The sequence below is a fragment of the Spinacia oleracea genome, chromosome 4 (assembly GCF_020520425.1).
Source record: "Spinacia oleracea cultivar Varoflay chromosome 4, BTI_SOV_V1, whole genome shotgun sequence".
Classification (NCBI taxonomy): domain Eukaryota; kingdom Viridiplantae; phylum Streptophyta; class Magnoliopsida; order Caryophyllales; family Amaranthaceae; genus Spinacia; species Spinacia oleracea.
This window is the reverse complement of record NC_079490.1, coordinates 175,202,029-175,228,377: the sequence shown is the minus strand read 5'-3', so window position 1 is coordinate 175,228,377 and position 26,349 is coordinate 175,202,029. Positions and strand designations below refer to the sequence as shown.

At 37.6% G+C, this 26,349-nt stretch overlaps 3 protein-coding genes and 1 long non-coding RNA gene across 5 annotated transcripts; all 4 read right to left on the bottom strand.

Moving 5' to 3' along the window:
* Positions 1-340: 340 nt before the first annotated feature.
* Positions 341-3,627, bottom strand: LOC110792380 (protein EARLY-RESPONSIVE TO DEHYDRATION 7, chloroplastic). Of its 2 annotated transcripts, none has more exons than XM_021997176.2 (4): positions 2,602-3,627; positions 1,267-1,427; positions 1,062-1,146; positions 341-672 (listed from the first exon to the last, which is right to left on the bottom strand). In XM_021997176.2, the coding sequence occupies exons 1-4, from the start codon at positions 3,309-3,311 to the stop codon at positions 501-503; spliced, it is 1,128 nt and encodes a 375-aa protein (XP_021852868.2). In that variant the 5' UTR covers positions 3,312-3,627; the 3' UTR covers positions 341-500. The 2 variants fall into 2 exon arrangements, with proteins under 2 accessions (XP_021852868.2, XP_021852867.2); XM_021997175.2 differs by having other exon boundaries at positions 1,261-1,427; positions 2,602-3,585.
* Positions 3,628-6,361: 2,734 nt separating this feature from the next.
* On the bottom strand, positions 6,362-9,595 carry LOC110792381 (subtilisin-like protease SBT1.6). The gene has a single exon (XM_021997177.2). The coding sequence runs from the start codon at positions 9,059-9,061 to the stop codon at positions 6,731-6,733; it is 2,331 nt and encodes a 776-aa protein (XP_021852869.2). The 5' UTR covers positions 9,062-9,595; the 3' UTR covers positions 6,362-6,730.
* A 1,156-nt stretch (positions 9,596-10,751) lies between these two features.
* LOC130472329 (uncharacterized) lies at positions 10,752-13,490 on the bottom strand. Its single transcript, XR_008932439.1, has 5 exons — positions 12,903-13,490; positions 11,909-11,953; positions 11,760-11,807; positions 11,087-11,141; positions 10,752-10,992 (listed from the first exon to the last, which is right to left on the bottom strand). It is a non-coding gene; the product is annotated as an uncharacterized lncRNA (long non-coding RNA).
* Positions 13,491-16,143: 2,653 nt separating this feature from the next.
* LOC110792382 (acylamino-acid-releasing enzyme) lies at positions 16,144-26,277 on the bottom strand. The gene is made up of 18 exons (XM_021997178.2): positions 26,033-26,277; positions 24,718-24,893; positions 24,305-24,614; positions 23,881-24,102; positions 23,564-23,782; positions 23,315-23,383; positions 21,591-21,729; positions 20,589-20,740; positions 20,431-20,513; positions 20,172-20,293; positions 19,997-20,075; positions 18,921-19,098; positions 18,504-18,564; positions 18,272-18,394; positions 17,300-17,497; positions 16,851-16,919; positions 16,514-16,590; positions 16,144-16,354 (listed from the first exon to the last, which is right to left on the bottom strand). The coding sequence occupies exons 1-18, from the start codon at positions 26,170-26,172 to the stop codon at positions 16,291-16,293; spliced, it is 2,481 nt and encodes an 826-aa protein (XP_021852870.2). The 5' UTR covers positions 26,173-26,277; the 3' UTR covers positions 16,144-16,290.
* Between the last annotated feature and the right edge of the window lie 72 nt (positions 26,278-26,349).

Here is a 26,349-nt window from a genome sequence, read left to right as displayed (position 1 = left end):
TTCAAAACTTCTCGAACTTCCAAAAATGCCAAAAAACAATTAAAAGAAAATTTATTGTTTAAACGTCTTAGATAGAGCCTTGGTATTTCAAAACTTTTGCTTGGACTTTTATAATACTCTCTCACTTAAATGGAAGATGTAGATTCGTACTCAATAAAACTATTGCTCATTAACTGGTATGTAGACACACAAGCGTTTCAAGATCGACCTGATAAACTGTCATTAACGTATGTTGTAATTGTTTGTAAGAATACGTAACCACCATCTGTTCGGACATTTGGTAGTCTAGTCGTACAAAACTACAAACACAAGTATTCTCACAAACATACAATGCGAGACATTTCGATCAGGAAAATGAATTTATTCAAGCGAGAACAAACTGTATAACTTGTTAACAACAGTGTTAACTCTGGGCATCATCAAGTAATGCTTACTACATTACTGCTCCTACAACATCAATGAAAAAGGTGGCAATAAAATGAAATTACATAATCTTCGTCCTATAAAGATTTTTTGACTTTTCCGACAGCAGCTTTGGCAAGAGTTGTGGGTTTAAGAGCACCCTTGGGATTCAAAGCTTTCCTTAGCTTGAAAACTGTCCAGGCTGTTCCTAAAGCATGACCTGCTGCATCCAACCCTTCATTTGTAGCTTGGGCTGCTTCCTCTCCATACCTAAACATTGTGATTAGTCAGGATTTAGCAAACATATTAACGGGGTGATTACTTTTCCAGAGCAAGCACAACAGTGTGAACGTTATATTTACTCCGAAAAAGCTAGTTGTATTTCCCAATTTAATACAAGAACAACAAATTACAGAATTATGGGTCAGGGCTACAAAAGGCCAACGACCTAACTTCATGACCTAATATTCCACAAGCCACTAGAGATTCCTCTACTCTTTCTCTTGTATAATGGATACTAATTTAAGGCCTTGATCCGGAGAGCCTCCCCCGATGTTGGGGTTCACGCTCAAGGTCCGAAGACTCAACTACATCACAAGATTCCCATAAAGGAACACCTATTACTTGTTCAAATCAAACTATCACAGCGTGTGTATTACCTCTCTGTAACAAGCTCTGTGGTCACATGTGAAGATGTTGACATAACATTCTTCCCAGCAGCTTCAACAGCATCACAAATCTTTTCTGTTAAAACACCGAAAACAAATGAGTTTGATAAAAAAAAAACATACAAGGTTTTCTTAATGATCATTTTAGTCAAAACTCGAATACAAAAGAAATGAAAAGAAGAAGGCGTACGGAAACCGTCAAATGAAGCTAAGATGATTTCTCCAGGGAACATGTTAAAGAATGTCTTTCCTACTCTTGAGTTGACGACTGAGCCTGTGATAGTGTCCGACACCTTTATAACCCCTGAAAGAATTGCCGTTGCAGCATCCTCTGACTTCTTTGTCATACTCTTCACCCTAAGCACATCAGATCCTCATTTCATTATGAAAGTTATTAAGGATTTACAGCAAAACCCACCTTCACCTACGCTAGTTCAATTTGTAAAATACACCAATACCAAAACCAATACCAACACCAACAAGCTCTATTATGTATACATCCCTTCCGGCTTTTTCATTACCAAGGCTTGAACCCGGTACCTTGGTTAAGGAACAAGAGGCCCTTAACCACTCATGTCAACCTCAATTAGTATCACATCGTCTACTTAATTGCATTACTAATACTATTATAGTCTCGTGAACATATTATGTGTAGTTTTAGCTTTTATGTTACACTGACTTCAACCGCATTCAAACATCACACTATCTATTCAATTGCATTACTAATACTATTCTAGTTTCATGAATATAATAGTAAGGAGGAGTAGCTTGCTCCGCCGCGTGCCAGCAGTAGCTGCTTAATGCTAGGGTTTGTGTTCTACCTGTAGTTTTAGTTTATTTTGCTCGACTCCACATCATTCACCCGAAAAAAAAAAGTAGTTTCATGAACAAATTTCTTGTGTCAGATAAGCCATAAATATATTACAAATTGTAAATTGGGAAGGGATTCCAACTTGTGTCTTGGCTTGTACAGGTTTTCAAACTTCACCTCTAATTCATTCTTAAAGATAATACTCCCTCCGTCCCGGAATACTCGACCCAGTTTGACCGGCACAGAGTTTAAGGGACTTGAATTGACTTATTTAATTTAATAGGTAGTAGTTGATAGTGGGGTATTATTTTAATGTAGTTAGTGGGATGTGGGTTAAGAGGTGGGGTTGGGGAGAGTAGGGGTTGAATTTTTAATTATTTTTTGTATGGAGTAGGGGGTAGGTGGGTTAATAGGGGTGGAGTGAGAAATAATATAATATTGTTAGAATATTTCCATTTTTAGAAACAGGTCAAGTATTAAGGGACGACCCGATAAGGAAAACAGGTCAAGTATTCCGGGACGGAGGGAGTAACACAAATGTACAATTATTAGACTTATGACCACTGTTGTTTATTACCGGTTAAAACAAAAAGGGTTAAACGCATCCATGGAACATGCATAGACTAGTCAACTTTAAAAATCATGATTTATAAAACAATAACAAGAATATAAAACAAAGGGTAAAAACTTTAAAAGAGAGTGATTATTAAGTTAACAAACCTTCTGATCCTGCTTAAACACTGAGGACTAACTTGAGCATTCTCCTTGGTCCCCAACCTTTTCCTCAAAAACTCATTCCCCCATTTCAACCTCTCTACAGTAACATCACCGCACCACATTATCCCCTTCACCAACATCCCCGACCCCGCCGCAATCATCCTCGCAACACAATTACTATACTCCTCCACATTTGGGGCCAACGTCGTCCAGTATGCGGCGGCACTCTCCTCCATTATTTCTCTCTTTTCCATATCCACCTTCACCTCCTCTGGTGTCACCTCCCTCGCCACCACCCACCCCGCTTCACGCTCCACCTCCACTTCCACCCTCTCTTCTTTAAACCCGCTGTATTTCTCCAAAACAGAGTCGAATTTCTTCAATAACTTTTCCTGCCCTTTTGAAGGGATGGTTAAGCCGTAGTTCAAAACGTCGCCGTTGGATGAGAAGGTGAAGAAGTAATGGGAGTCGTCTAGTTTGAGGGTAGCTTCGTCTTTAGTAAGAGGCCATTGGAGTTGATCGCCGATTCTTGCTAAGACCGCCACACCGGCGGTGTCTTGGCGGAGGAGGATGATTTCCAGGTCTCCATTTGCGAGCTCGACACTCTGCTGGTTGTCGATTAGGTGGACTATGGCGGCTGGGATTTTGATTAGGAGCTCCTCTGTTGCGTCAATGGCGGCCGAAGGTTGTTCCGAATGGGTGTTTCCATCCATGAGAAAGCTCTTGAAAGGTCAAAATTAAGTCAAAGGAGAGAGAATTTGTTGGAACTTGGTAAATTGATAGAGTCTAATCGTCTAGGAAGGGTTTAGTGAGGGTTTTATGAGGGCAGGAGGTGGGTGATTAGTGGCAAAGGAAAATGGGACGGGAGCCATGTGGTGTTGTAGAGGAGTGCCTCGTGTAAATTCATCACAAGAAGAAAGGTATTTGTGAAAAAGAATAGATTTTTGGTCCCGCGCTTTGGCGGGGGACACGTTAGGTTGTTGATTGGGTTAAGTAATCAAAGATGTTGGAGTTTTACGTGTAAATAAGGTGTGAAAGCCCATCTAGTGGTCCATAAAGCCCAACTTTCAAGAAACCATTTAGATTTCCAACAATTTATCAAGTTGGACTTCGAGGATAAAGTTGAGGTGAAAATTGAACCAATCATATAAAATACGGTGAAATGTAGAGTTGGGCCAGCGTCATACTGTATATACTCATGTGTCATGCTAGCGTGCCTCCTTTTATAAAAGATCGTGTTTAGAATGGGCTAGTGAAACTGAGTGTTGTGTCGAGCTCGTCTTTTGTATAAACTAATTTTGGAGCCCGTTTTAAAAAAAATGGGCAATTGTATAGTGTTTGTTAAGCCGTTCTTTGAAGTGTTAATTTTATTGATAGCTTGTGATTTTAGTTAAAGTATATAGAGGTGATTAAATTTCTAATTTGAAAAAATATATAAATTATATGGTGAATTAATATTAAGTGTTAAAGAAGGAAATGAAGTAGTAGAGGTTGAATAAGAATTCAATGGTGAATCGATGTTGGATGAGGAAGATGAAGTGGAAGATGTGTTGAAGTTGTGAAATTCTTCATATAACAAACACTATGAAAAATTAGAAAAAAAAAAAATAAATAAAAAATTTATGGATGAAAGAAGGAGGTTACACGTGTCATCTAACAAAAAAAAATCTCATGGATGAAAGAAGGAGGTGACACGTGTCAGCTAATTATGTATGGTTATCCTTTTTAAATAATAGGTATAGATGAGGTTCATGCACGATCTATAATTAGGGGTGCAAGCGAGGCGAGTCGAGTACTACCCTGTTCAAGTCCATCTTCATTTAATTTAGGTGAGTCCGGATTCGAGCTTTCAACCGAGCTCAAAATATGTTAAAGCTCGGTTCGTTTAAGAGTTTTTTGTGTTCATTTATGTTCATGAACGTCTCACTTATTAATCGAGAACGAGTTCATAAACGAGCTTTTTTCTCCAACGAGCTTTGCGCTTTAGAGTTTAACAATGCACTAATTTCGCCATTTAAAATCAATTTTTTTTTACTCTATGATATATATTTTTGGAAGTTAAATGTCAAAATATGATTTTATCTTGAAAATTTTGATTATGAACACAAATAGACGAGTTTGTTCATGAACATAAATAAATGAGTTATTCATCAACTTAAATGAATGAGCATATGTATGTTCATGTTCAATTAAACAAGCTTCAAAGTTGTTCAAGGTCGGGTCATTTAAAATAAACGAACATGAATGAGCTTTATCCGACCTCAAATCAGAGTAGTTAATTGAGAGTCTCATCTCATTTGCACCCCTATCCTATAATTCAATGTAGGGCCAACATACTTCCTTTACTAGTCTTAAGATTGTTTTTTTTTTTTGGTTAACGGGTTACAATAAGAGAGCCTGCGGTGCAGGTGACCTATCGTGTTCGTGTTGAGCTAATAATAAGCTTGTGCCGTGTCAGGTCTATTTCATGCCCACTCGGATAATCTGCATTTCTATCCGGCACTCTAAGCATCCGTTCTATTCGACTTATTTGATCTTAATTTATCTGAACTTATTTGTGGAATTTATTTATTTTCTCAACTTATTTTGTTTGACATAAGTCAAATTAAGTCGAATAGAACATAGACGAAATCTAATGTTGCACTAACCTTGATGATTGGATTGAATAAATAAATACTTTAAAGATGATGTTTGCATGCCGCATGTCTCTCCTTGCTTTTAATTTTCCCCTAAGGATTGATGATAAGCTTCACAAGTCCCAACTAGAAAATGAAATTGGCAAATTGAAGTCTAAACTGCACCCACAGAGCACAATGTCACGAGTCGTCTCTCTCACCATCGCATGGGCATGGTGGGCCAAACGATAACTGTTTGGGCTGAAATTTGGGGGTCCCACCAGTTTTGGGCCAATGAAGATGATGGTTGGGCCGGATTTTCCAGATCAGGCCCATAAAGGCCCGCACGCAGCAGAACAGTAGCAGATGGGCTCGGAAACTTCTAGAATGTTCTACGGTGTTCTTGAGCATTCTAGCATGGGTGGAGCTTGAAGGTTCTAGATAGGTATATTCTAGAACTATCTTGTATATTTTTGTAAGTATCTAGAAGGGTCTAGGTACCTCCTTGTATAGAAAGTTCCCTTGGAGGTGGGAACGTTCTAGAAACTTGTAGGCATCTCCTTGTAGGAATTGTATAGAATATTCTAGAGTGTGAATATTCTAGACTTAGGGGATGGTGGCCTATAAATAGGCACCAAGGCTCATTTGTACATTCAAGTTGAGAGTTCAATACAAGAAAGAATTCCAAAAACACTTGTGTTCTCTTCCAACTCAACCTTCCTTCTACACTTAGAGAAGTAGTAAGGAAATCCAAGGCACTTAGAGTGTCAATCGAGTGTGTAGGCATACAAGTGAGGGACAAGCTTGTGTGTTCATTGTGTTACGACCGAGGGGCGTCGTAATCAACTAGCTAGGCACCAAGGGTGAGTGCATAGCTAATCGTTGCTATCTCTAGCACAAAGGAGTCGTGCTACGACGTAAACTTAGGCACTAGGATTTGTGCCATTGTTGGAGAAGCCTGACTCGTCTAAGCATCGAGGCTTGGAGAGTGGCGCACGGTACGTGACTAGGCCAAGGGACTAGGCAAAATAGTCAGCACGTGACAACAAGCTATGAGTCTCGTATCCATAAGTATAACAATAAGACTTACCAATTACTCACATACATAAAGGGTGACTCTAAACAGCCAACATATCACATGTGAAATATTTGATGCGATTCAATTTTGCAACATCTATTTGAACTTTTATACTACTAATTCTATTAACTTGTCATTTTCTGTCTTTATACAACATTGTCTTTTCTTTATTTACAACATCATCATCAAGACAGAACCCCAACCCCATCTACCCATCCCAAAAGCAAACAACTAAACAAGAAACTTCAAAAGCTAATCAACCATAAATAGGTTAAAAAAAAAAACAAAAGAAAAAAAAAACACCTAATATAATAATCCATCAAAAGCTAGTCATCAAACGTCTACAATCCTACAACCATCTCTTGATTATTCCTTCTTTCCCTATTATACACCAACAACCTACAACATCCCATCCTTAATCCACCAAGTCACCAACACATTACAATGGGTTTACTTGGGTCACTACAATGGGGCTCCGAACCACATGCTTTCCATCAACCCATGATATTGAACCAAAACCCGCACCTGATTCCCCCAAATTCAAATTTCGACTATCCACTGTCACCTTCACGGTAAATGTCACCTTCTTGGCCTTTTCATTAAACACCAATGTAGGTGGCTTCACTATCACGGCCACTCCCTTTGCCGGAACCTGCACTTTCACCTTATAAACAGCATTCACATTGTCTCCTACATTTGTAACCGTCCTTATAAACGTCTTGCTTGTAACCCCAGAACCCGGAAACAATACCGCGATGGAGGGATAATTCAAATTCTCCGGGGATGCTTTCCTCTTCATGTTACAATTTGCAGGGTTCCGAGTAATCACTTGTATTGTCTTGGGCCCGTATCCAATTGCACATAAGAAATTCACATAATCATCATTAGTGATATCATAGACAAGACCAGGATCCATAGCTTGATCCAAATTCAAATGCCCGGACCCAAAATCGTACGGTGTAGACGCTTTCCCAGGGACGGCTTCATCCGTCATGAGCTTTAACTGATTGTTTACCACACTCGCAGTAGTCATGATTGCAGACTTGATCATCGCCGGCGACCAATCAGGGTGCGCCGATTTTAACAAAGCGGCAGCTCCACTAACATGGGGACACGCCATTGAAGTTCCTGATAGAATGTTGAACTCCGTTCTCCGAGTATCAACATCTAACCCGGTGGGACCGACAGCGTCTGTCCATCCAGCAAGAATATTAACCCCTGGTGCAATCAAATCGGGTTTCAATATCTCCGGGTTTAATCCACTTGGTCCCCTCCCTGAAAACGACGCCACCACCGGCGCTGGTTTAATTCCAACAATTGTTCCTTTAAAGTTAATTGTTGCCGTCGGTGACCGTGAAGTGGAAGCATATGATTTAATAAAATCTCCTTCGTTGGATCCAACACCAACGGCTGGGATTAAGTGAGCATCTCCTACTAGTCCCTCGCCGTTAGAAGCTCCGTTTGCAAGAATCATCCCAACACCACCAGCTTTCTGCACAACCACCCCCTTCGCAACCCTTGGATTACTTCCTCTATCACAAATCACTATCTTTCCCTTAACTTCTTTCGGGTCAAGAGAATTCTCCATACACAGAGACACAGAAAGAGTACCCGTTTTACCCGGGTACACAATCGGGTACAAACCCTTCTTCAATGGCAAACCCGCGTAAAGCGAAACTCCAGAGATTCTCTTCCCATTTCCCAACACAATCTCCGCTGGAAAATTCCGATCAATCGTCCCCGCTCCAACTGTGGTAATCCACGGTGCTAAATTTGTCACAGACATGGTATTTGGGCCGTCGTTTCCGGCGGAAGACGACACAAATACACCTCTAGAAACCGCACCGTATGACCCGATTGCAATCGGGTCAAGATAATAAGGTGAAGAAATACCATCCCCTCCACCAATTGAGATAGAGATAACATCAACACCATCATTTACAGCAGCATCAAAAGCAGCTAAAATATCTGAATCAAAACAACCTGCTTTTTCCCAGCAAACCTTATAAACTGCTAACCTTGCTTTTGGAGCAACCCCTTTTGCAACTCCAGGAGCGTAACCGCTCATATTCGCGCTGAACGAGTATCTTCCGGCGGCTGTTGATGCTGTGTGGGTCCCATGACCGTCGGCGTCTCTCGGGGACCTGTACTCCAAAGTTGACGTCGTATTGCCAACACCAATCCCTGGGAACGCGGATTCGTGTCCTTTGGAGAAGAATCTAGCGCCGATTATTTTGCGGTTACAGTTGCGGCGGGAGAATCTCTCACCCACTTCGCAGGTTCCTTTCCAACGTTTAGGGATTGGGCCGAGGTTTTGGTCCGAAAATGACCGACGCTCCGGCCAAATCCCAGTGTCGAGAACTCCGATGATGACGTCTGAGCCATAATCAGACTCTGACCAGAGCCCGCGCTGAATTCGGAGTCCGAGAAATTGTGGGGACCGCGTTGTGTGGAGGTGTCGGCGGCGGTCTTCAAGAACAGCGAGGATGGAGGGGTTGTTGTTTAGGTTTTCCGCTTGTGAAGTGGTTAAAACGGCGGAGAAGCCATGGAAAACGGTGTCGTATGTGTGAAGGATTTGAGTTCCATCAGAAGTGAACTCGGAGGTGTACCAGTTGTAATGGGTGGGGAAGACGGTGGGCTTAGCGGTTCTGTCAACCCGAATAATGTAAGTTTTTCGGGTTTGAGTTTCGGATTCGGGTAATTGGGCGGAGGTGAGGGTAATAAGGAGGAGAAGGAGGAATGGTGGGAGGAGGTTATTGAGTATCGCCATGGGAGGAGAGAGAGTGGGGGAGAGTGGGAAGTGATAGTGAAGACTGAAGAGGAGGACTGTTAAGTAGAGTTTGTCAGAGATGATTGTGTTTTATGGATGTAATTAATTAGCACTTAATTAAGTAAAGGTGGTCTAATGCGAATCCTTTTTTGTTCTTGAATTTAGAATTAATTTAATTTGTTTCGGGGAATGATATTGTCGTTTCAGGGGGGAATTTGATGAGTTTAAAGTCGTTAAAGCATGATAGTATAAGATTCATCACACTTTTTTCAACTCTATCAGTTCCTTTTTGTTAGGTGATATTTGGCTCAATTTCTTTGATAATAGTTTGTCATTTGTTAGATACCATCATACCAACGGCTTTTAAAATCAAAAAATGAAAAAATGGTTTGTATAGATTATGGTGAGATATTTTTATGTATTTTGTATGACACGGAGTACTCCGTAACTTGAATTAAACGAGGGCCGTGTGGTACCACGGTAGTAGTATTCATCATTTTTTAATACATTAGTAAATAAATAAATTGATCATCTTTTTCTATGTTTTTAATCCTATACGGCTACATATTCACAATTCATTCGTCTATAACCAAGTTGATATTGGCATAATAATTGCTCACTTTATCTTTTAATTAATTGGTTGGGGTCCAAACCCTTATGCGTAATGCGGGGGGTTAGTTAATATCGTTGGTAATAGATACCTTAGTTATTAAAAAAAACAAAAACAACTACTCCCTTCGTCCCAGATTAGTTGTTACACTTTCCTTTTTCGTCCGTCCCAGATTAATTGTTACACTTCTAAATTAGGAATGACCCCACAATTATTATATGGTCTCTCTCTTCCCACTAAATATTTTTTTGTACCCACACCCTCTCTCATTCAATTAAAATAATATTCCCTCTGTCCCTTAATACTCGAACCGTTTTGACTTTTTGCACTATTCACATAATTCACTTTGACCCTATTTTATTTATAGTATATGAAAACAAATGTTAATATATAATATATTGTTGGCTTCATCTCAATATATATTTTCAAAATATTAATATTTTATAAGTTTTTATAATATATATTGGTGGTCAAAGTTGTGCATTGGCAAGCGTGTCCAGTCAAAACAGTGCGAGTATTAAGGGACGGAGGGAGTACCCCACTAACTCCTATCATATCTACTTTTTCAATAAAATAACAATTGATAACCAACACTACTAGAAAAAAGACTTATGGCAACAACAATAAAGTGTTACTATAGCCCCAATAACTATTGCAATTGGCCTATAGCAACAGTTTAAAAACCGTTACCAATAGGGGGCGTTGCTAAAACTATATAGCAACGGTTTCCCTACCTTAGACAACGGTTTTGGTAAACTATTGCCAAAAATAACTATGGCAACGGTTTACTGAGGCAACACTTTTCAACTTATGACAACGGTTATTCAATACCTTAAGGCAACACTTATATATTTAAGGCAACAATTTCCACCCATTTAAAGCAACAGTTTTCACCCATTTTAAGCAACAATTTTTAGCTTCTTCCTAGTTACACTTTCTTTTTGTTTATAGCAACACTTTCAACTGGGTCTAAAACAACCATTTCAATTGGGTATATTAACCAAATAAATGTAAAACAAATATGCTGAGAATTCATATAATATGATTATCACAACGAAATAAAACCCAGAAAACTTATAGTGCATTCTAAATTAACTTTAATCCATAAACACAATATTCATTCCACGATTTACATCCATCTTAGCAGGAAAAAAAAAATATTATTTCTAATGTTATATACACTAAAATAAATATTCCAAGGCCATGGCCCGGTAAACTATATCTTCTAAAACCTATCTAATATAGTATGAACAAAATCCAATATATCTTCACTTATTCCATGAAGCTTGTAATACTTGAACATTTGAACATATGTATCATCCTGCAAACACACATAATTTATTGAAGAGTAAGAAAATGTATAACCAATAGAGATGAAGTAAAGAGATGAATACGATTCTTCTACGTTGTTGTACCTAATCAACAACGATGAGCTCATGTCATGATAATTATCATCCTCTGAATAGAAGCCTGATATAACAAAAAAAAAACTATCAAGTATGAGACTGCAAGAAAACGGTGGTTAATTATATTACAAGATAGAAGATGAATCATTGAAGCGCAAAGGATTAACAACTTTTACTAACAACCATAAGAAGTGGCTTACAATTAACTACGACTGTATTATGATATTCATGTAGTTGGAGTTGGAATTCAGACAACTCTTCCAAATCTTGAATACCAACTCACGATAAACTAAACTAAACTAATAATTATCTTAGTAGGTTCTACAACGTAAATGTACTCTTTATTTGATGGTTCACTTGTCCCGTCTTTTTCAATTGCCAAGGGTTATCTTTCTCATTAGAGAACAAGAAAAGATAATGTAAAAGTAACCTGCTTTTTTGAGAAACAGAATATGACATAAACTCGTATCAAATATTCAAAACAGAGCAGCATAATACTAATAGAAAACTCTCACATGAATTTTCATTTTCAAGAATATCCTTCTCATTTTCTTAATCAAGCATTTAATTAGATTTTTAATTTGTCTAACAACACAAAATGTAATACACTCTCTTAGATAAATTGTTCGCAAAAAGATTCCACACTTGTAGCTTAGTTATAAAAAATATGAATTAGCTTTACCTCAGGCAGGAGCCTCCATAGTCCTCATTGTGGTTAATATTTGTATCACTGAAGCAATAAAGTAAACATTAGATTGTCTAGCACTTCACTCAGATGATTGGAATTGTGAAAGCTAAAAATATACAAAGAATTCTTTTACTCTGTTTTACCTTGATAACGTCCAAGGCAATATCCTTCTTCATTGAGGTCCAGACCTGGTTGAGCATATAGATTTACAACATAAAAAATATATAGTAAGAGGTATATGATATCCTGTTATCCCTCCCCCAACACTTTGAGTGTTATATGGGTCAGTTGTGCATTTAGAATAAGTTTCTAATATATGTTTCTATAGGCAAGTCTGGTCATGGATTTGTGCTTGTGTAACCAGAAAAAATCAGCAGGAAACAAGTAAGGTCTCAATAAAAAAGAAAGAGAGGGTAACAAATATACTATACTGAAAAAGAAAGGATGAATACTCCGTCATTGACTCATTGTCTAGCTTGCCAAAATAATTGCTTATGAGATCACCCATGTTTTCTTTAGGAATCCTAAGACTCTTTGAATTTGGGTTGTGTTGCTTTATAATTAAAAAGCGTGGGTTATTCTCTGATGAACAAAAATTAGAAGAAAACAATACAGTCTAAGATTATATATTGTATATGATTTCTATGATGATCACCATCTACAAACATTATATTGTGAGGTCACCAATGGTGGTGGGCAACTCTACTGACGACTCTGCTTCGCTCGTAGATTTAGTAAAAAGCAGATATAGTGTTAGAAATTTGACCTCCATGTCAACACTGATAAAGGAAGAGCCCTAAAACCCAAGAAAAGACTTACTCAAAAGCAAGGAGATCATCATTTTCAAACATTAAATTCAATTCATTTTCCTCTAAATATCCATTACAGATTTACAGATCATACGAGTATTCTAACATATTCTAATTCAAAATTAAGCAACAAAGTTGTCAAGGTATCCATGAATTAATAATAATTTTCCATAAACACTTCTAATATAGAAATCAAATCTTCATTTTTCTCACGAAGAAATACCTAAATTTCATACAAATAACAAAAAGGCAATATCAATCACCTGAATTTCCCTCTGAATATCATTAAAATCACAAATTAGCTTTTGATAAAGATACAAGAACTAACCCCGCTCCTTTTAATCTGCACCCTCGTGGTGAGATACCGCAGGCCACGAGAGCTTCGAAAACAATCGACTTGCCGCCGCTTTGGTTTCCGGCGATGACAACTTGCGGAACTACTTAAGGTTGTGCGACTATGTCTGAAGTTGTGCACGACCGCGATCGCTGATTAACCCTAAAAGTTGCTTCCGACACCGTTAACGGGGGTGGTGATGAACGTGGGACTGAATTGTTCACTATTGACGGCATTGGAGGAAATCGAAAGTGAGAGAGATTGATAACAAAATTGAAACCCTAATTTAGTTCAGATTTTTAATATCTGAAATTAAAAGGGAAAAAATAATTAAGTTCATTAAGGGAATAATTTAGATATGAGGGAAAATTTGGATGAGATTGAGGGGTTGTAGTGGGCTAGTGGCAGAATGTGAAAAATCAAATTAGATAATGAAAATACGAGAGGGTTTTAGGTTAAGGGAAATTCCAAAGAAAAGAAAAATGTCATGTTCATAGAGTAGAAAGTGTTGCAGTAGCTAAGAAAAATATATAAAAAAGATATAACTGTTGCCTTTTCTCAACTATGGCAACACTTTTACTAAACCCGAATGAAGCTATCTTCAAACTCGAAATAGTGTTGCTATAGACTATCTATTACAACGGTGTGAAAACTGTTGTCTTATTTGGCGTTGCTATAGGTCATTTTTCTAGTAGTGCAAACAACCACTTATCACCTAAAATTTTGTGCAAATATAAGTGCAACAACTAATCTGGGACGGAAGGAGTAATTCGTATCATATCAATATTTCAATTTTTATAAGTCAACACTGTAACACATTGTCACCACATGAACACAATGGTAGATAAATGCTTTTATTTAGGAAGACGGATTAAAGAATTGAAAATTTCAGTTATCCTCAATGAAAGAATGATGAATGCTCTTACCTAAGTGACCTTTATATTCTAATGGAGATATTGCAAAAAATTCTATTTTAAGTAATAAAAATTAGAGGTTGTTGTTGAACTTTTAAATGTTGTTTAACTAATGCGACACTGTTCAACTTTTCTTTTTTGTCATCGGCTAAAAAGTTCAAGGAAACTAAAGAGTAACAGAAAATCAAAAAAAAAAAACAAAAAAAAAACTAATCCGGTTCTAAGGGATAGTGCAGTTGGCACAATTTTCCAAAAGCGTTGCAACTTTTACTAGACCATGTACTCGTTGAACTTGATCACGATCCACCTTGTAGATAACACAACCTTTAAAACATTTTCCTTTTCGTCGAATATTAGCCAACATCCATGGTTGGCTAATGTCATACATCCTTTCTGTTGCAAGTTTGTAATTAAGACTAAAAAGTCCGTAAATATCAAGATTGAGTCGTTAGACCTTTCAAAATCCCAATCGATTCCACGTAAATTTGGCAATGCCTCTGCGTATATTAATATTATGTACTTCCACAGTTCCACTGGTTAATGTTCACAAGAAAAGTACGGTCTTTGAGCTAGCAGTAGTTGGGAGTTACTTCACACTTCACCCATGAGTTGAGTCAGTCCATGACTTGTGACATTTTTCACTAACTAAGCCCATCGGGCGTCCCCTACACGACTAATTAATGTGCATTGAGGTTCCTCTACTTTTTTATTTAAACAAGAAAAATTACGTTTATTTATAATGTTTTCATGTTTATCAAAATTCTGAGATTGGAAAAATGAGAAAAATTTAATGTCCCAATAGAAAAACGTGAGAGATTAAATGACCCTATGAATTTAATTGGTTAAAATAATCATTTGGTTTGATAGAATATTAAAACATTTATGTGATAATATAAAAGGAAATGTAAAGAATTTTTTTTTTTTTTTAAAAAAAAAACCGTAAAGAACAAAAAGAGACGGGTCATGGAATCACCTTTGATTGGAAGTATTCTGGGTTGTTATCCATGCTGGATTGCATTGTAATTTGCTTGACCAAGGAATTGACTAGTTAGGAAGAAGAGACTCAATTGTGAAACTCTGGGTTAGAGTTGGGCACATGCCGGACCATGTAGGGCCATAGACCATGATGGCCAAGGAAACATAGTGATGGCTCATGCCTCTCGGCACATGCACAGTCCAACCGACGTGCCGGCCTGGTTCGTCTAACCAACAGAGCCCTTGCTAATCTTAGAATATTTGATACTTGGTATTTGATATTAACGCCTAAGATTGTGAAAGTCCTGAATGAGCATGGTAGTAGACACTTGAGTAGTGGGCATTGACAGAGAAGAGTGAAAAGGAATAGAAACAAGAGTAAATTAATTAGCTTGATCAACGGCTGCAATCAAGCCTAGATTGTGTTATAATCATTGAATAGTCCAACTTAACGTTAATCTCATGTAATTAGAACCAGATTATTGGACGGTTGTTGTTGGCAATTAAGTGGCGGAGACAGGAGACATGTCATCATTTTTAGTACTATCACTACGGAGTACTACATATGCTTGTCCTTTGTGAATTGTGACCACTTTTTCTTCTTCTCCGGCCGCATATCAAAAGTTAGATTCAAGTGATTTTATAAACTTAACAAACTCTTCTTTAGGATAAATGATTTGAGGATAGTAGGTTTTGGCATGACTTATACTTCGTATAGTTTTTCTTAATCATCAAGGTGTGTGATATAGAAGAAAAGTAAGATCAGCAAGTGTCAAAATAGTTACATCCTTAATTATAGGGGAAAAGGGGTAATGACTAATGAGGCATAAGGCATTGTCCTTATCGTGGATTATGACATTTAAGTCGATATCATCAATTATTTGTCTCAACGGTTATCATCTTATCAAGTCAAATGTCTTATTATTGAGAAAGAAGCGCATCATCATATATCATACAAAAAGGCTACATATACCCTTTGGGTATGGAATAGTGTCATACCCTAGGTTGTGATTGGTTTAGATTTATAAATACCATGTGGAGTTGCTATTTTAGATTTAAATTTAAATCCCAAGTTGGATTGTTTGTGTGAAAACAACCAATGGGAGCCCAGGGTATGACACTATTCCACACCCAGGGGGTATATGTATCAGCTTCCTATATCATACGTTAATATTATAATATTGGTGAGGTTGGAATAAGGAAGAAAAGAATCTCTGGTCTGTTCTGGCCCGTGAGCCCGTCTGGGTGATTGATGGAGCCATCCATAGAGATTAGAGAGATGTTCATGTTGGCTAAACAAAGTCATAGTCTCATAGAAGATAATGTTAAAATGCAAGATGCAGCACTCAACAGGTTAAAATAACATATGCCATTGCTCGAATTTGCATTACACAGAATGAAAACTCCACAGTAACATTGGATGTTCGACATTGAAGCTCCAATTTTATCAAGAATGGATGTTAAAAATACCGAGTATGAATATCAATTCCTGTCTACTTACAGTATTTCTTGAACCAAACACCAATATTTAGGAAGCTTTCAAAGTCAGATTGCGGCCTGCAATGAAGATAAAAAGACGGCCTCAGTCATCCAAATGGCACCTCAAATCACATACAGAGTACTCCTACTTTGCAAAGAGTATGCTTATTACTTATTATACGGAGTATGTTTTCTGGGATACCTAATCCTTAATTGATTTATGACTTATTGGCTTACTTGTCAATTCCGTGAATATCTTCCGGAAACACAATTGTCTTCACTTCAACTCCTCTTTCCTTCAATGCGTGCACATACTACATTCATACCATACAAAAAGCATCATGTCATACAATTTACAGGAGCACCCTTGGACCTATTATATGCCCGAAAGTTAAACCGCCTATTAAGTTAGTTATGTTGCGAGTTGCAACTGATGCCTGATCGTATTATCACACATTCCACATCTTGGAACCAAGCCGAGGCCATAAACATATTCCGAGTTTAACCCATAGCACATGAGAACCAAATTGCATATAAAGAATAAGGTAGAAAAAGATCGAGAAGAGCATGTAACCTGCAATCCATTGCTGGATGGAACTCGGAGATCCTTAGCACCTATAAGAAATAGAGTGGGTGTTTTGACCTGCAACATAGTTGGAACAGATGAAACTTTATTGCTTCTCTTACCAATGAATAAATCTCATCAAATGAGCCTTTTAAGTGCACTAGATCAAGTAGACATGAAATTCAACATCACATCTTGAGGTGCAATTATATACTGTATGTCAAAGCAGTTATTCATAATGTTGCAATGTTTACTTTGACAGATTGCGCACGGTTTTACTGAACAACATTCCCAGTCCATGCAATGTTATGGTTGTTTTGAATCATTTTACAACTGTAACATAACCATAAGGGGTAATTGATACACAAACAAGTTCATTATTCTCTTCAAGAAAGGACTTGTGGATTTCAATTTATTAGTTACATTGGCAATGCTTTTTCAAATATCAGTTACCTTACCTTGTTCACATGTGCAATGGGAGACTTGTCATAAAGGACACTTAAATGTTCCTTAGTGGGTGCGCTAGTAAAGTGTGCTTTTCCGTCAATCCCATATGACTCCACGAAACACCACTCGGGAATATCACTTGTTCCCACCATCAAAGCAAGGTTACAAACAGGATTCCTGGCGGCTGCAGCAGCAAACTTTTCAGGAGCCTGCAACATGTAAATACCATAAGCAAGATTACACAAAGTTAAGCAAGACTAAACAAAGTTGCAAAACCAATATTTACTACTTTAAGGGTCCATTACAAGGAAATCTACGGGGACTAAAAGTTCAAATCCTTGACGATTTCATACGGGAACGAATCAGGTAATCAACCCAGTGCCTCTTGCAGTATCCTGCCTACACAGATCATGAGTGGGTTTATATTATGTACATAGCTTTACCCTTGAGAATAGAGAGGCTCTTCAACTGAATCCCTCAATTAGGAAGATAATCAAGGGGGTATGTTAAATACTACTTGTACTTCACAACATTGAAGTAAGATTCTACTACAAGTGGACATAATTACGATTATCATGCACAACATGATTTCTTCCTGGTATAGGTGTTACGATATGTCATATAGGCAAAGGTTTCAAAGTTTAAAAGAAACTATTAACCACTGTGGATAAACTTTACACCCAACTTTAATACTTTATGCACACAATCAACAAACACAGTTTCCCGTCAAAAACTAAAATAAACTCATTCTTTGACATGGAGTAATGATCATCTATCAAGGCTGAGACAAAAGAGAACAGTTTTGTAAAATGAGAGAACCGATATCACATGCAGGACCATAGGAGAAGGGAAAAGATAGAGTATCCGTAGCACCCAACCAATTAGGTAATTCTTCCAAAAGAGGACACAATAATATTACTGTTACTATATCTCTTTTCCGTTTAACCGGGCAGGGAGGGAGGACAAAAAGAAAGCAGCACCACCTGGCCAATGAGATGGGTGGTTAGAAAGCCACCATGAGAGCCACCCAGAACAGTTATTTTGGAGGGATCCACTAATTTTAAATCAATCACGTAATCTATAGCTGTGAGCACATCACCAACATCCTGCATAAAACCATAGCCCATAGGAATATTAAGGACAAACAAAAACTTCTTTTAATATTAGAATTAAAGAGAAGTACATGATAGACACAAACTTGACAGTTTAAAGCACCTGACATCCAACTTTCCCTGGAAGAGACTGCACTGCTTCTTCTCCAAATCCTAACGAACCTCTGTTAAAGTTTAAAAAAGACCATGGCTTCAGAGTCTACGGAACCATATACATAACTATCAAACTAAAATTTTGCAAAATCTAATATCTGTCTGGAATGTTTTCAAGTACCACAGAGAAAAATTACAACATAAATACTACCTTCCCTACCCAATATACCCATGTACTATGAGGTTCCTAGGCTGGTATTGTTTTCTGGGTCTCTGCATAACATCTAAGGATGTCATCATACAAAGAGAAGATGATGCAACTCATGCACGCACCATATTTTCCATCTATTGCATCCCAACTAAGAATGCAAGAACCGGGCATGTGTCGCCCAACAAGTAAAAGATCGATAATCTTCTCAAGTCTTACCTATAGTTCACAATTAGTAAGTTATAACCAATTGAAGAGAGAAATGCCAATGACTTGGAGAAGCCCGTTGTTGAAACAGAGTGAGGCCCCCCATGAAGGACTACAATCAACGGGTTACAGGATTCGTTCTGCTCTGTTTTGGAAGAAACAAATATGGCTTCAATAGGATTTGAAGCACCTGCAGATACAGAACCAGAATTAATTAAAAAAGATGGGTTGAATAGCACGATGAACAATGACCATTTCAAATTGTGTAATCATCACTGCATTAAATGAGAAGTGAAATTAAGCAACAGGTAAATTACAAATCCCACTAAAGCATAGCAATCTCATTTATTCTCCTTCACTTTTGAAAGCAAACTAGAGGTGAGGCAACGACAGAAATTGGTACTTCCTAGCACCAGCGAAATTTTAATCAAACTGGAAAATTCGTTCTCTTTTCTAGCTCTACGAAAACTAGGAAAAATTGGCGGCCCTCTTGATCACCTAAAGAGATTTTTAGAGAGAATTGGCATAATTAGTACCGCCATCCAATGCATTTTATGTCGGATACAAAAAAAGATCACTGCTTCCTTGGAATAACCACTCGATTATCAAGCATAATGATCAAGCATTCTAAAGGCAATCTGAACCTTGTAAATTTCTAATTGAACTGTTTGAGAGTAGTTGCTTGTTCCACACAGAGAAGTTGGCTGCTGGAAATCCAAGTTCAAACATCTAGGAGATAAAGAAGTATTAACATTTAGTCAATGGCAACAACATCCCCCTAGCAAGGAACAGAGCAAACTTTTCAACAGTTCAGCTTTCATCAGACTAATAAGTGGCTCTATCAAATATTTACGATTCATATTTAGCAATTGGATATTAAAACCAGAAGTTATACCATATGATATTTGATAGCTCACGCAATTGCTTAAACCAGTAACAATCCATTTTTTGTATTGTGAGAGGGAGGAGGGATGTTCCAGGCAAAGAGTAAAAAGAGGCATGTACTTCTCATTTTGTATCTGTTTAATCAAAAAGCAAAGAACTTCTACTAAACTACCACATTAACAAAATATTTTACAAACTCCTACCTTCTGAGGAGTTCCCAGAACCACCCTTGACTGGAACCTTCATAATGCTGAATTGTAGGGTAGCCAACAAGGATTCGACCTGTAACGACATGAAAAATCTCATCCATAATAATGCACACACCTCAACAATCATTGCAAATATAGGAATGGGTTGCATCAAAAGAAAAAAGTGAACCTCCTTGGAGCTTTTAAAAACAGGGCCAGGCACATCATGCCAACTCCATGAAACACTTGTACAAGACTCTTTGAGAAGCAAACCATATTTGATTTCTGGAACCTCTACTGGGCTGCTACAAGCTGCAAACCGCAAAAGATGAGAATTTTACTACAAATAACCAACAGAAAAGACTTCAACGCTAATAAAGATAAAGGAAAAATGTACAATCACTGATAGAAAAGAGAATGAGAAGCTGAAGAAAGACAAAAAGACATACTAGCGATGATATTATCTTCATCAAGGGAGAGAAGATTCCATGAAGAAGTAGAATCATGAGGTGTTAAGCGTGATACATTGCCACTGTCAAATAAAAATCATATTGGTAACAGTAAAACTGAATTAGCAGTAGGAGTTGACACATGAGACCTTTGCTACCTCAGTATATCCACAGAAAGTATTACTTGGGTACTTCCCCAAATGGAGGACAATACGACAGTATGCCCGTCAGAAAGCCATGGGTTCCTCAGGAAGCCGGAGCAATATATCCCAGGGAAGCAACCATCCCCAGGACACATTACAACAGGAACCTACCATGTGAGAACAAGCATGAAAACTCAGTCAGATAAGACTTAAAAGAATCATGTACACTACGGATATTGCAATTAGTTGACTTTGTACAATTCCATTGTAAATAAATTATTTAAACATAGACACTAGGGGTGAGCAAAAAGTCAGGGTACCCTGAATCGGAACCGGAACCTGTTAGGAACCTGCGAACCGGAAACTGTTGTGCAGGTTCCGGTTCCGGGTAACAAAATTGGGAACCTGTTGCAACAGGTTCCGGTTTCGGTTCTCACTTTTTCGGAACGGGTACCTGTTGGGTATCCTGTACACACCAATTCTAATATGAATTACCCAAAATAAGGGTTCGGGCCTTATAAAAATGTTTCCTATGCCTAAAATATAAAACAATCCAAGCTAGTTTTTGAAAAATATAAATATAAAATTACAATTTAAGCCCAAGCTATAAAACAATTAAATCCCAAACCATAAAGTAGACTTTTTCTCAATAAATTATTAATTTTATTTAACTTTTTAATATGACAGGGTACCCTGAATCGGAACCTGTTGGAACAGGTTCCGGTTCCGGTTCTCATTTTCAGGAACCTGTTGCAACAGGTTCCGGTTCCTGAAATTTTGACAGGGTACCCTGTTGTGCTCACCCCTAATAGACACTAGGCTGGTGGAATTTTTATGCCCTAATGAAAAGTGATTTATGTTACAAGTCTTACAACACTCACCATGAGGATACTTCCACATCACTTAAAATGAAAATAACACAAAAGATGGAAAAAAAAATTATGCTATATGGAAACATTCTAAAAATAAGTATATTAATCTCATCCAGTTTTAACATAAACTAGAAGTTAGGCTCACCACATCAACAATTTCCGAGGAAGGATTTGAATTTCCATCACTAGGCCAATCAATCCGATGGAGAGAATTTGTAGCTGAATGTGCTCCCGAGTCAATTGAAGCTTTGGCAGACAAAAAGACAAGGGATTTGCCATCAGGACTGAAAAATGAAAAGAGCACTATGTTACATGGAGTTAAAAGTTTATTGTTTTTTTCTTTGGGTGCAAGTGAGCCACATGGGAAATTACAAATGGAGAAGCGGGGATTTGAACTTGTGACCTATAGGCTATAGTACACAAGCCCTCGGTCTTAACCACTAGGCCAAGACCTCATTGGTGACATGGAGTCAAAAGTTTGTTGGTAAATCAAATTTTATTTCTGCAAAAGGTTTGCTCGGAACTTGACCTTGTCAAGCTTGGCATTTTAGTTAACAAAAAATAGAGAACAAATTGAAATGAAAAACCTATCTTCGTAGACCTCTTTCACAAAAAGCACATTTTGACAGACTACCCGGTGAGAAATTTGACAATCAAAGAATTAATCTGAAATTCTGACAACTATTATTGATGCAGTTAGTCTGCAGTATTTGGTGAAGGTAGGGGTTTTCCTCAGAATTCAGAGGCTTGACAGTTGACAAGAGGGGCTCTTTAGGTAGTATCTTTATGAGTTAGTTATTCTCCCAATGCCCATTTGTTTTGAGGTGACAAATTACTGAGTATGGAAATTTGTGTGATGTGTCTCTAATCTCTATAAGCAACCATATGATTATTCCTATTATACTTACCTATCCCCACTAATACAAATACCGTATAGACTCCACCTCACTGCTACAAGCTTATAATTTTGACATTTTTTATCTTAGTAGAAAGTAGAACTGTGCAATTCGAGTGTAGGTTCTTTTATCAATTTATGTTTTTTATAGGAAGAAATTTTACTAAGCAAAAGAGAGAAGTACAGCAAGTGGACAAGGTGTCCTCTTAGGAAACACAAGAAACTAATTAAAAAATAGTGTATGGTTTTTTATTACCATTCCCTAACACATTTTTCTTCAACCAAATGATCCACTATTTCAATGAAGTTTCTGGTCTATCTGAAATTAAGGAAAAGGCGAAGTTATGAGTTTCCTTGATGTTAAAAGAAACGTCATTGCTGCTTCTTTTTTTTGGTGAATAAGAGGGCCAAAGCCCCCTAAAAGAGAAAAATAAAACGTCATTGCTTCTTAATAACATGCAAAGTAACTTCATCTCTTCTTAAGAGAAAACTAAACCAAAGCCTTATTCATAAAAGAATGGGTTCAGCTGGCATTAACCAGACATGAATCTCTTCGGATCGAAAATCGACATCTGAGATAGATTCCCTCCTATGGTCATTCACAAAGATCCTCTTTCTCCGCGTGCTTCTCTATCTAGTGCAACAAGGTCTTGAAAAGTCATTTTCTTCATGTCAAAAAGACATCATTATGTAAAAATGTCAAAGGAAAGTGTACTTCGACAAAGGATTTTCAGAGATCGCTACAATTATTAACAGAAACATGCATAGCTCAAATTAAATGTCGCTCAAAACGAAAATGCAATGTTGTTTTGGTGATGTTAGAAAAAAAAGATACGAAGTAGTTGTTTTACGCACAAGGCCTCAATCAGAAGTTGATAAAACTAAATTCAGACAACTATAAAGTCAAAGTGTTGATCCTTGAAATTATTTCTCACACGAAGCATTTCATTAAGTGCTTGACACACAAAACATACCTAAAGATTGGAGCGAATGCACTATTAATTCCCTGAGTCAAAATCACCACCTCCAAGTCTTTATTGCATCTGTTAGAAATGAACAAAACTTAGGTCAAATCAAGTGCAAGTACATGTATCAGCTGAACCATTACTAAACAATCTGAACCCAAAGGACAGTTAGGTGTAAAAAATGGGGTGAAGATTGCAAAATATGAAAGCGGAAATCTGGAAACTATTACTACCGAGCAACTGATAAAGGTTACCCACCTATAATCAACATCATCACCTGCTAATTCGTCGAACGGACTGCAAGCAACGTACAAGGCACACGGCCGGTTATAACAGTACTTCATGCCAAGTTTTCTTGAATCCGATGACCATCCAACAAAAACTAATTTTTGCTGTGAGACTTTAGATGCTGGAGCCCATACAACTTGACCAATACTCAATGACTTATTTATTCCTTCAACAGCATGTACTTTACCGCTGTAAAATGTTAGAAAGAACTAACATTACAGATATAGCATATCATAATAAAGAACGCACGCCTTTTTTCACAATGTCATTCAGATGGTGATGCAAACCTGTTAGCATTGATAACAAAGAGTGTTGGCCTTCTTTTATTCACATAAGTTTCTCCCCATCCCTCTTCCCAATCTCCCAGGGCTTTCCAACTATTACAATCCTTATCAACTGAACCTTCACTCTTGTAACCAAACTGGTTAAAGACTGGTTTAGGAGGAGAAGGCTCCTCAGCAACATATGCAATAAGTGTCTCATCAGAGTTCCAGGACACACCTTCAAACCTGATGATCATAAAAGATAAACAAAACAAACAGGTAATAATTCAACATCAGGCAAATTATGTGGACATAAAAAACTAGAAAGAATCATGTCCTCAATAGAAAACAAAAAGTACTACAAAAGAACATTCAGTAATTAATAAGAAATACAAGCTATGTGTAATGGAGAAAAAGACAGTAATGTGAGGAGCAACAATTAGTTTACCATCCATCAGAATAGACTGAACCATGAATAGATTGGGGAATATGGAACTCCTTCTCCAAGGCTGAAGGGCCCCATATTTCAAGTTTGGTGGGAGAGTCATTCTCGGGATTTCGAACAATAAGCAGCTTTAATCCTGATGGTGAAGGCACCATTAATGCTACCCCTGACAGCTCCATAGGGAAAGGGGTCCATTCGATATTGATGGGATTGTCGTCATCTTTTCTTATGGAAGCAGATATTAGAGACTTTCTCAATTTATTTGCCAAGAGGTTTTGTTGATTAATAGAAAATATTGCCTTGGAATTCTTCCCTGCACAAGTTTATGGAATGAGAGGACAACGGTTTTACAGACAGAAGTACGTTCTGAAAAGATCACAAAAATCAGCAAATGTCTATAAGAATGGAAGTTGTACCTGTATCTGATTTAAACACCCAAGCTTTATTAATGCTAGGAATGCTAGTGAACTGTAAAAGCAATTTCGACTGAGAAGCATACTCTTCCACCATGGTTGAATCCAAGTCCGGTGGCAATTCCTTAGAAGATTCAGCTCTAGAAACATCCATCGCTGAGAAGATTGATAATCTTTTGCTACAAGTGATCATAAAAGATGAATTCAAAAGACAAGCAATAACTTGAACCTAAAACATTTTCCAAACAGTGGGAACTTGAATAAAAGACCAAATGCCTATTCAAGGTACAAAATGTTAAAAATGCACACATGAAGAAATAGACAGATATCAGCAGTTCAGCACTCACTTCTTTGAGAGTTCAAATGCGGTGTTAGTGAGTACTGATCGTGTCAATTAAACTCGTAAACTTATCAAGAAGTTTAAAAACATTGATTAAGGAGTCAAATTTACAAAACTTGTTAAGAATGCCATTACCATTAGAGGTCTCACATTTCTTACATTTTTTTCATCATTATCATTACCCCATTGCCTCAAAGAGGCTCCCGCAAGAAGCGGGGTATCTTTGAGGCAATTGCAGAGAGGCTGTTTCCAATTGACCCAAAAGCGATAACAGGACGACAACGGGACGACCATCTTCTACTTCATGGAAAGGAAGCGAAAAGGTTTTAAGAGTCAGTTTGATTTTCTTTGGCTCCATCGGAAATGGACAAAAAATAAAAAAGAGTAGCATCCGTCTAGGCCTTTATGCATTCTCTGGCCGTTTCTTGTCACATAGATCGTTTCTAATCACCCCGCTCTTCACTCAATCAGAAAAGGGGGTTCATTGACTTTACAATTCAAGTTGCAAATTTGATAAGAACACAACTATAGTCCGAGAAAATTCTAGCCCTTTGACAAAAAGTTGTCATCTTTAGAACAAACCTAAACCAAACTAAAACTCGAACTAATCAAGTTTCACAGATCAATTAAGATGAATAAACCCACAATTCAACCCAAAAACACATTAGCAATCAAGGTTTTGTTTTTTATTTTCAATTTCAACAATTTCCACCCATGATTACCTTTTAATTAGCAATAGCGCTCATTCTAGATATTCAAAACCAAATCAAGAAGACAAAAACATGCGATATTATGCAGAATTAATCTCTTATAATTGGTAAATAAAATTAACATTAATCAGTACAAGAAATGAAACAAAACAGGAAATTGAGGAGCATGAAACATGGACACTGTTGAACTAATTAAAAATTTGTAATCAGTAGTCAATAGTTTAGTGGTGAGTTAAGTGAAGTGGGTCAACGGTGCGAGAATACTTACAAGGAAGAACGAGGAAGAGTGATCGAAGAGTGGGACTTTGTAAAAGAGGAGAAAGGTGTGAATAGGAAACCCAATTTCAATCCACTTTTGATTGCGGGGGTGGATGCAAATGGAAATGGAATATACAATAACCTTGTCATTCCATGCTTCCCATATCAAACAGATTCCTCTATTCTGGTGCACCTTAAGTCTTAAGATGATTGCTTTCGAATTTTGTTTTGTCCATCTTATCATCAATGGACAATGGGTAGACCTGTCAAACGGGTCGGTCGGGTCGGGTTGTAAAAATTTACTTTCGGGTTCGGGTTGAATCGGGT

Bases quoted from the DNA above. Each gene is read 5' to 3' on its own strand.
- LOC110792382 (XM_021997178.2), bottom strand. From the start codon at position 26,172: ATGACAAGGTTATTGTATATTCCATTTCCATTTGCATCCACCCCCGCA. The intron at 24,615-24,717 runs GTACAACTTCCA...AAACTTGTGCAG, and splicing joins GGTGTTTAAATCAGATACAG to GGAAGAATTCCAAGGCAATA. The intron at 19,099-19,996 runs GTAGGAGTTTGT...CTGTATCTGCAG, and splicing joins TTCTGGGAACTCCTCAGAAG to GTGCTTCAAATCCTATTGAA.
- LOC110792381 (XM_021997177.2), bottom strand. From the start codon at position 9,061: ATGGCGATACTCAATAACCTCCTCCCACCATTCCTCCTTCTCCTCCTT.
- LOC110792380 (XM_021997175.2), bottom strand. From the start codon at position 3,311: ATGGATGGAAACACCCATTCGGAACAACCTTCGGCCGCCATTGACGCA. The intron at 1,428-2,601 runs GTTTGTTAACTT...TGATGTGCTTAG, and splicing joins TGTTTAAGCAGGATCAGAAG to GGTGAAGAGTATGACAAAGA. The intron at 673-1,061 runs GTAATACACACG...CACAATGTTTAG, and splicing joins ACAGAGCTTGTTACAGAGAG to GTATGGAGAGGAAGCAGCCC.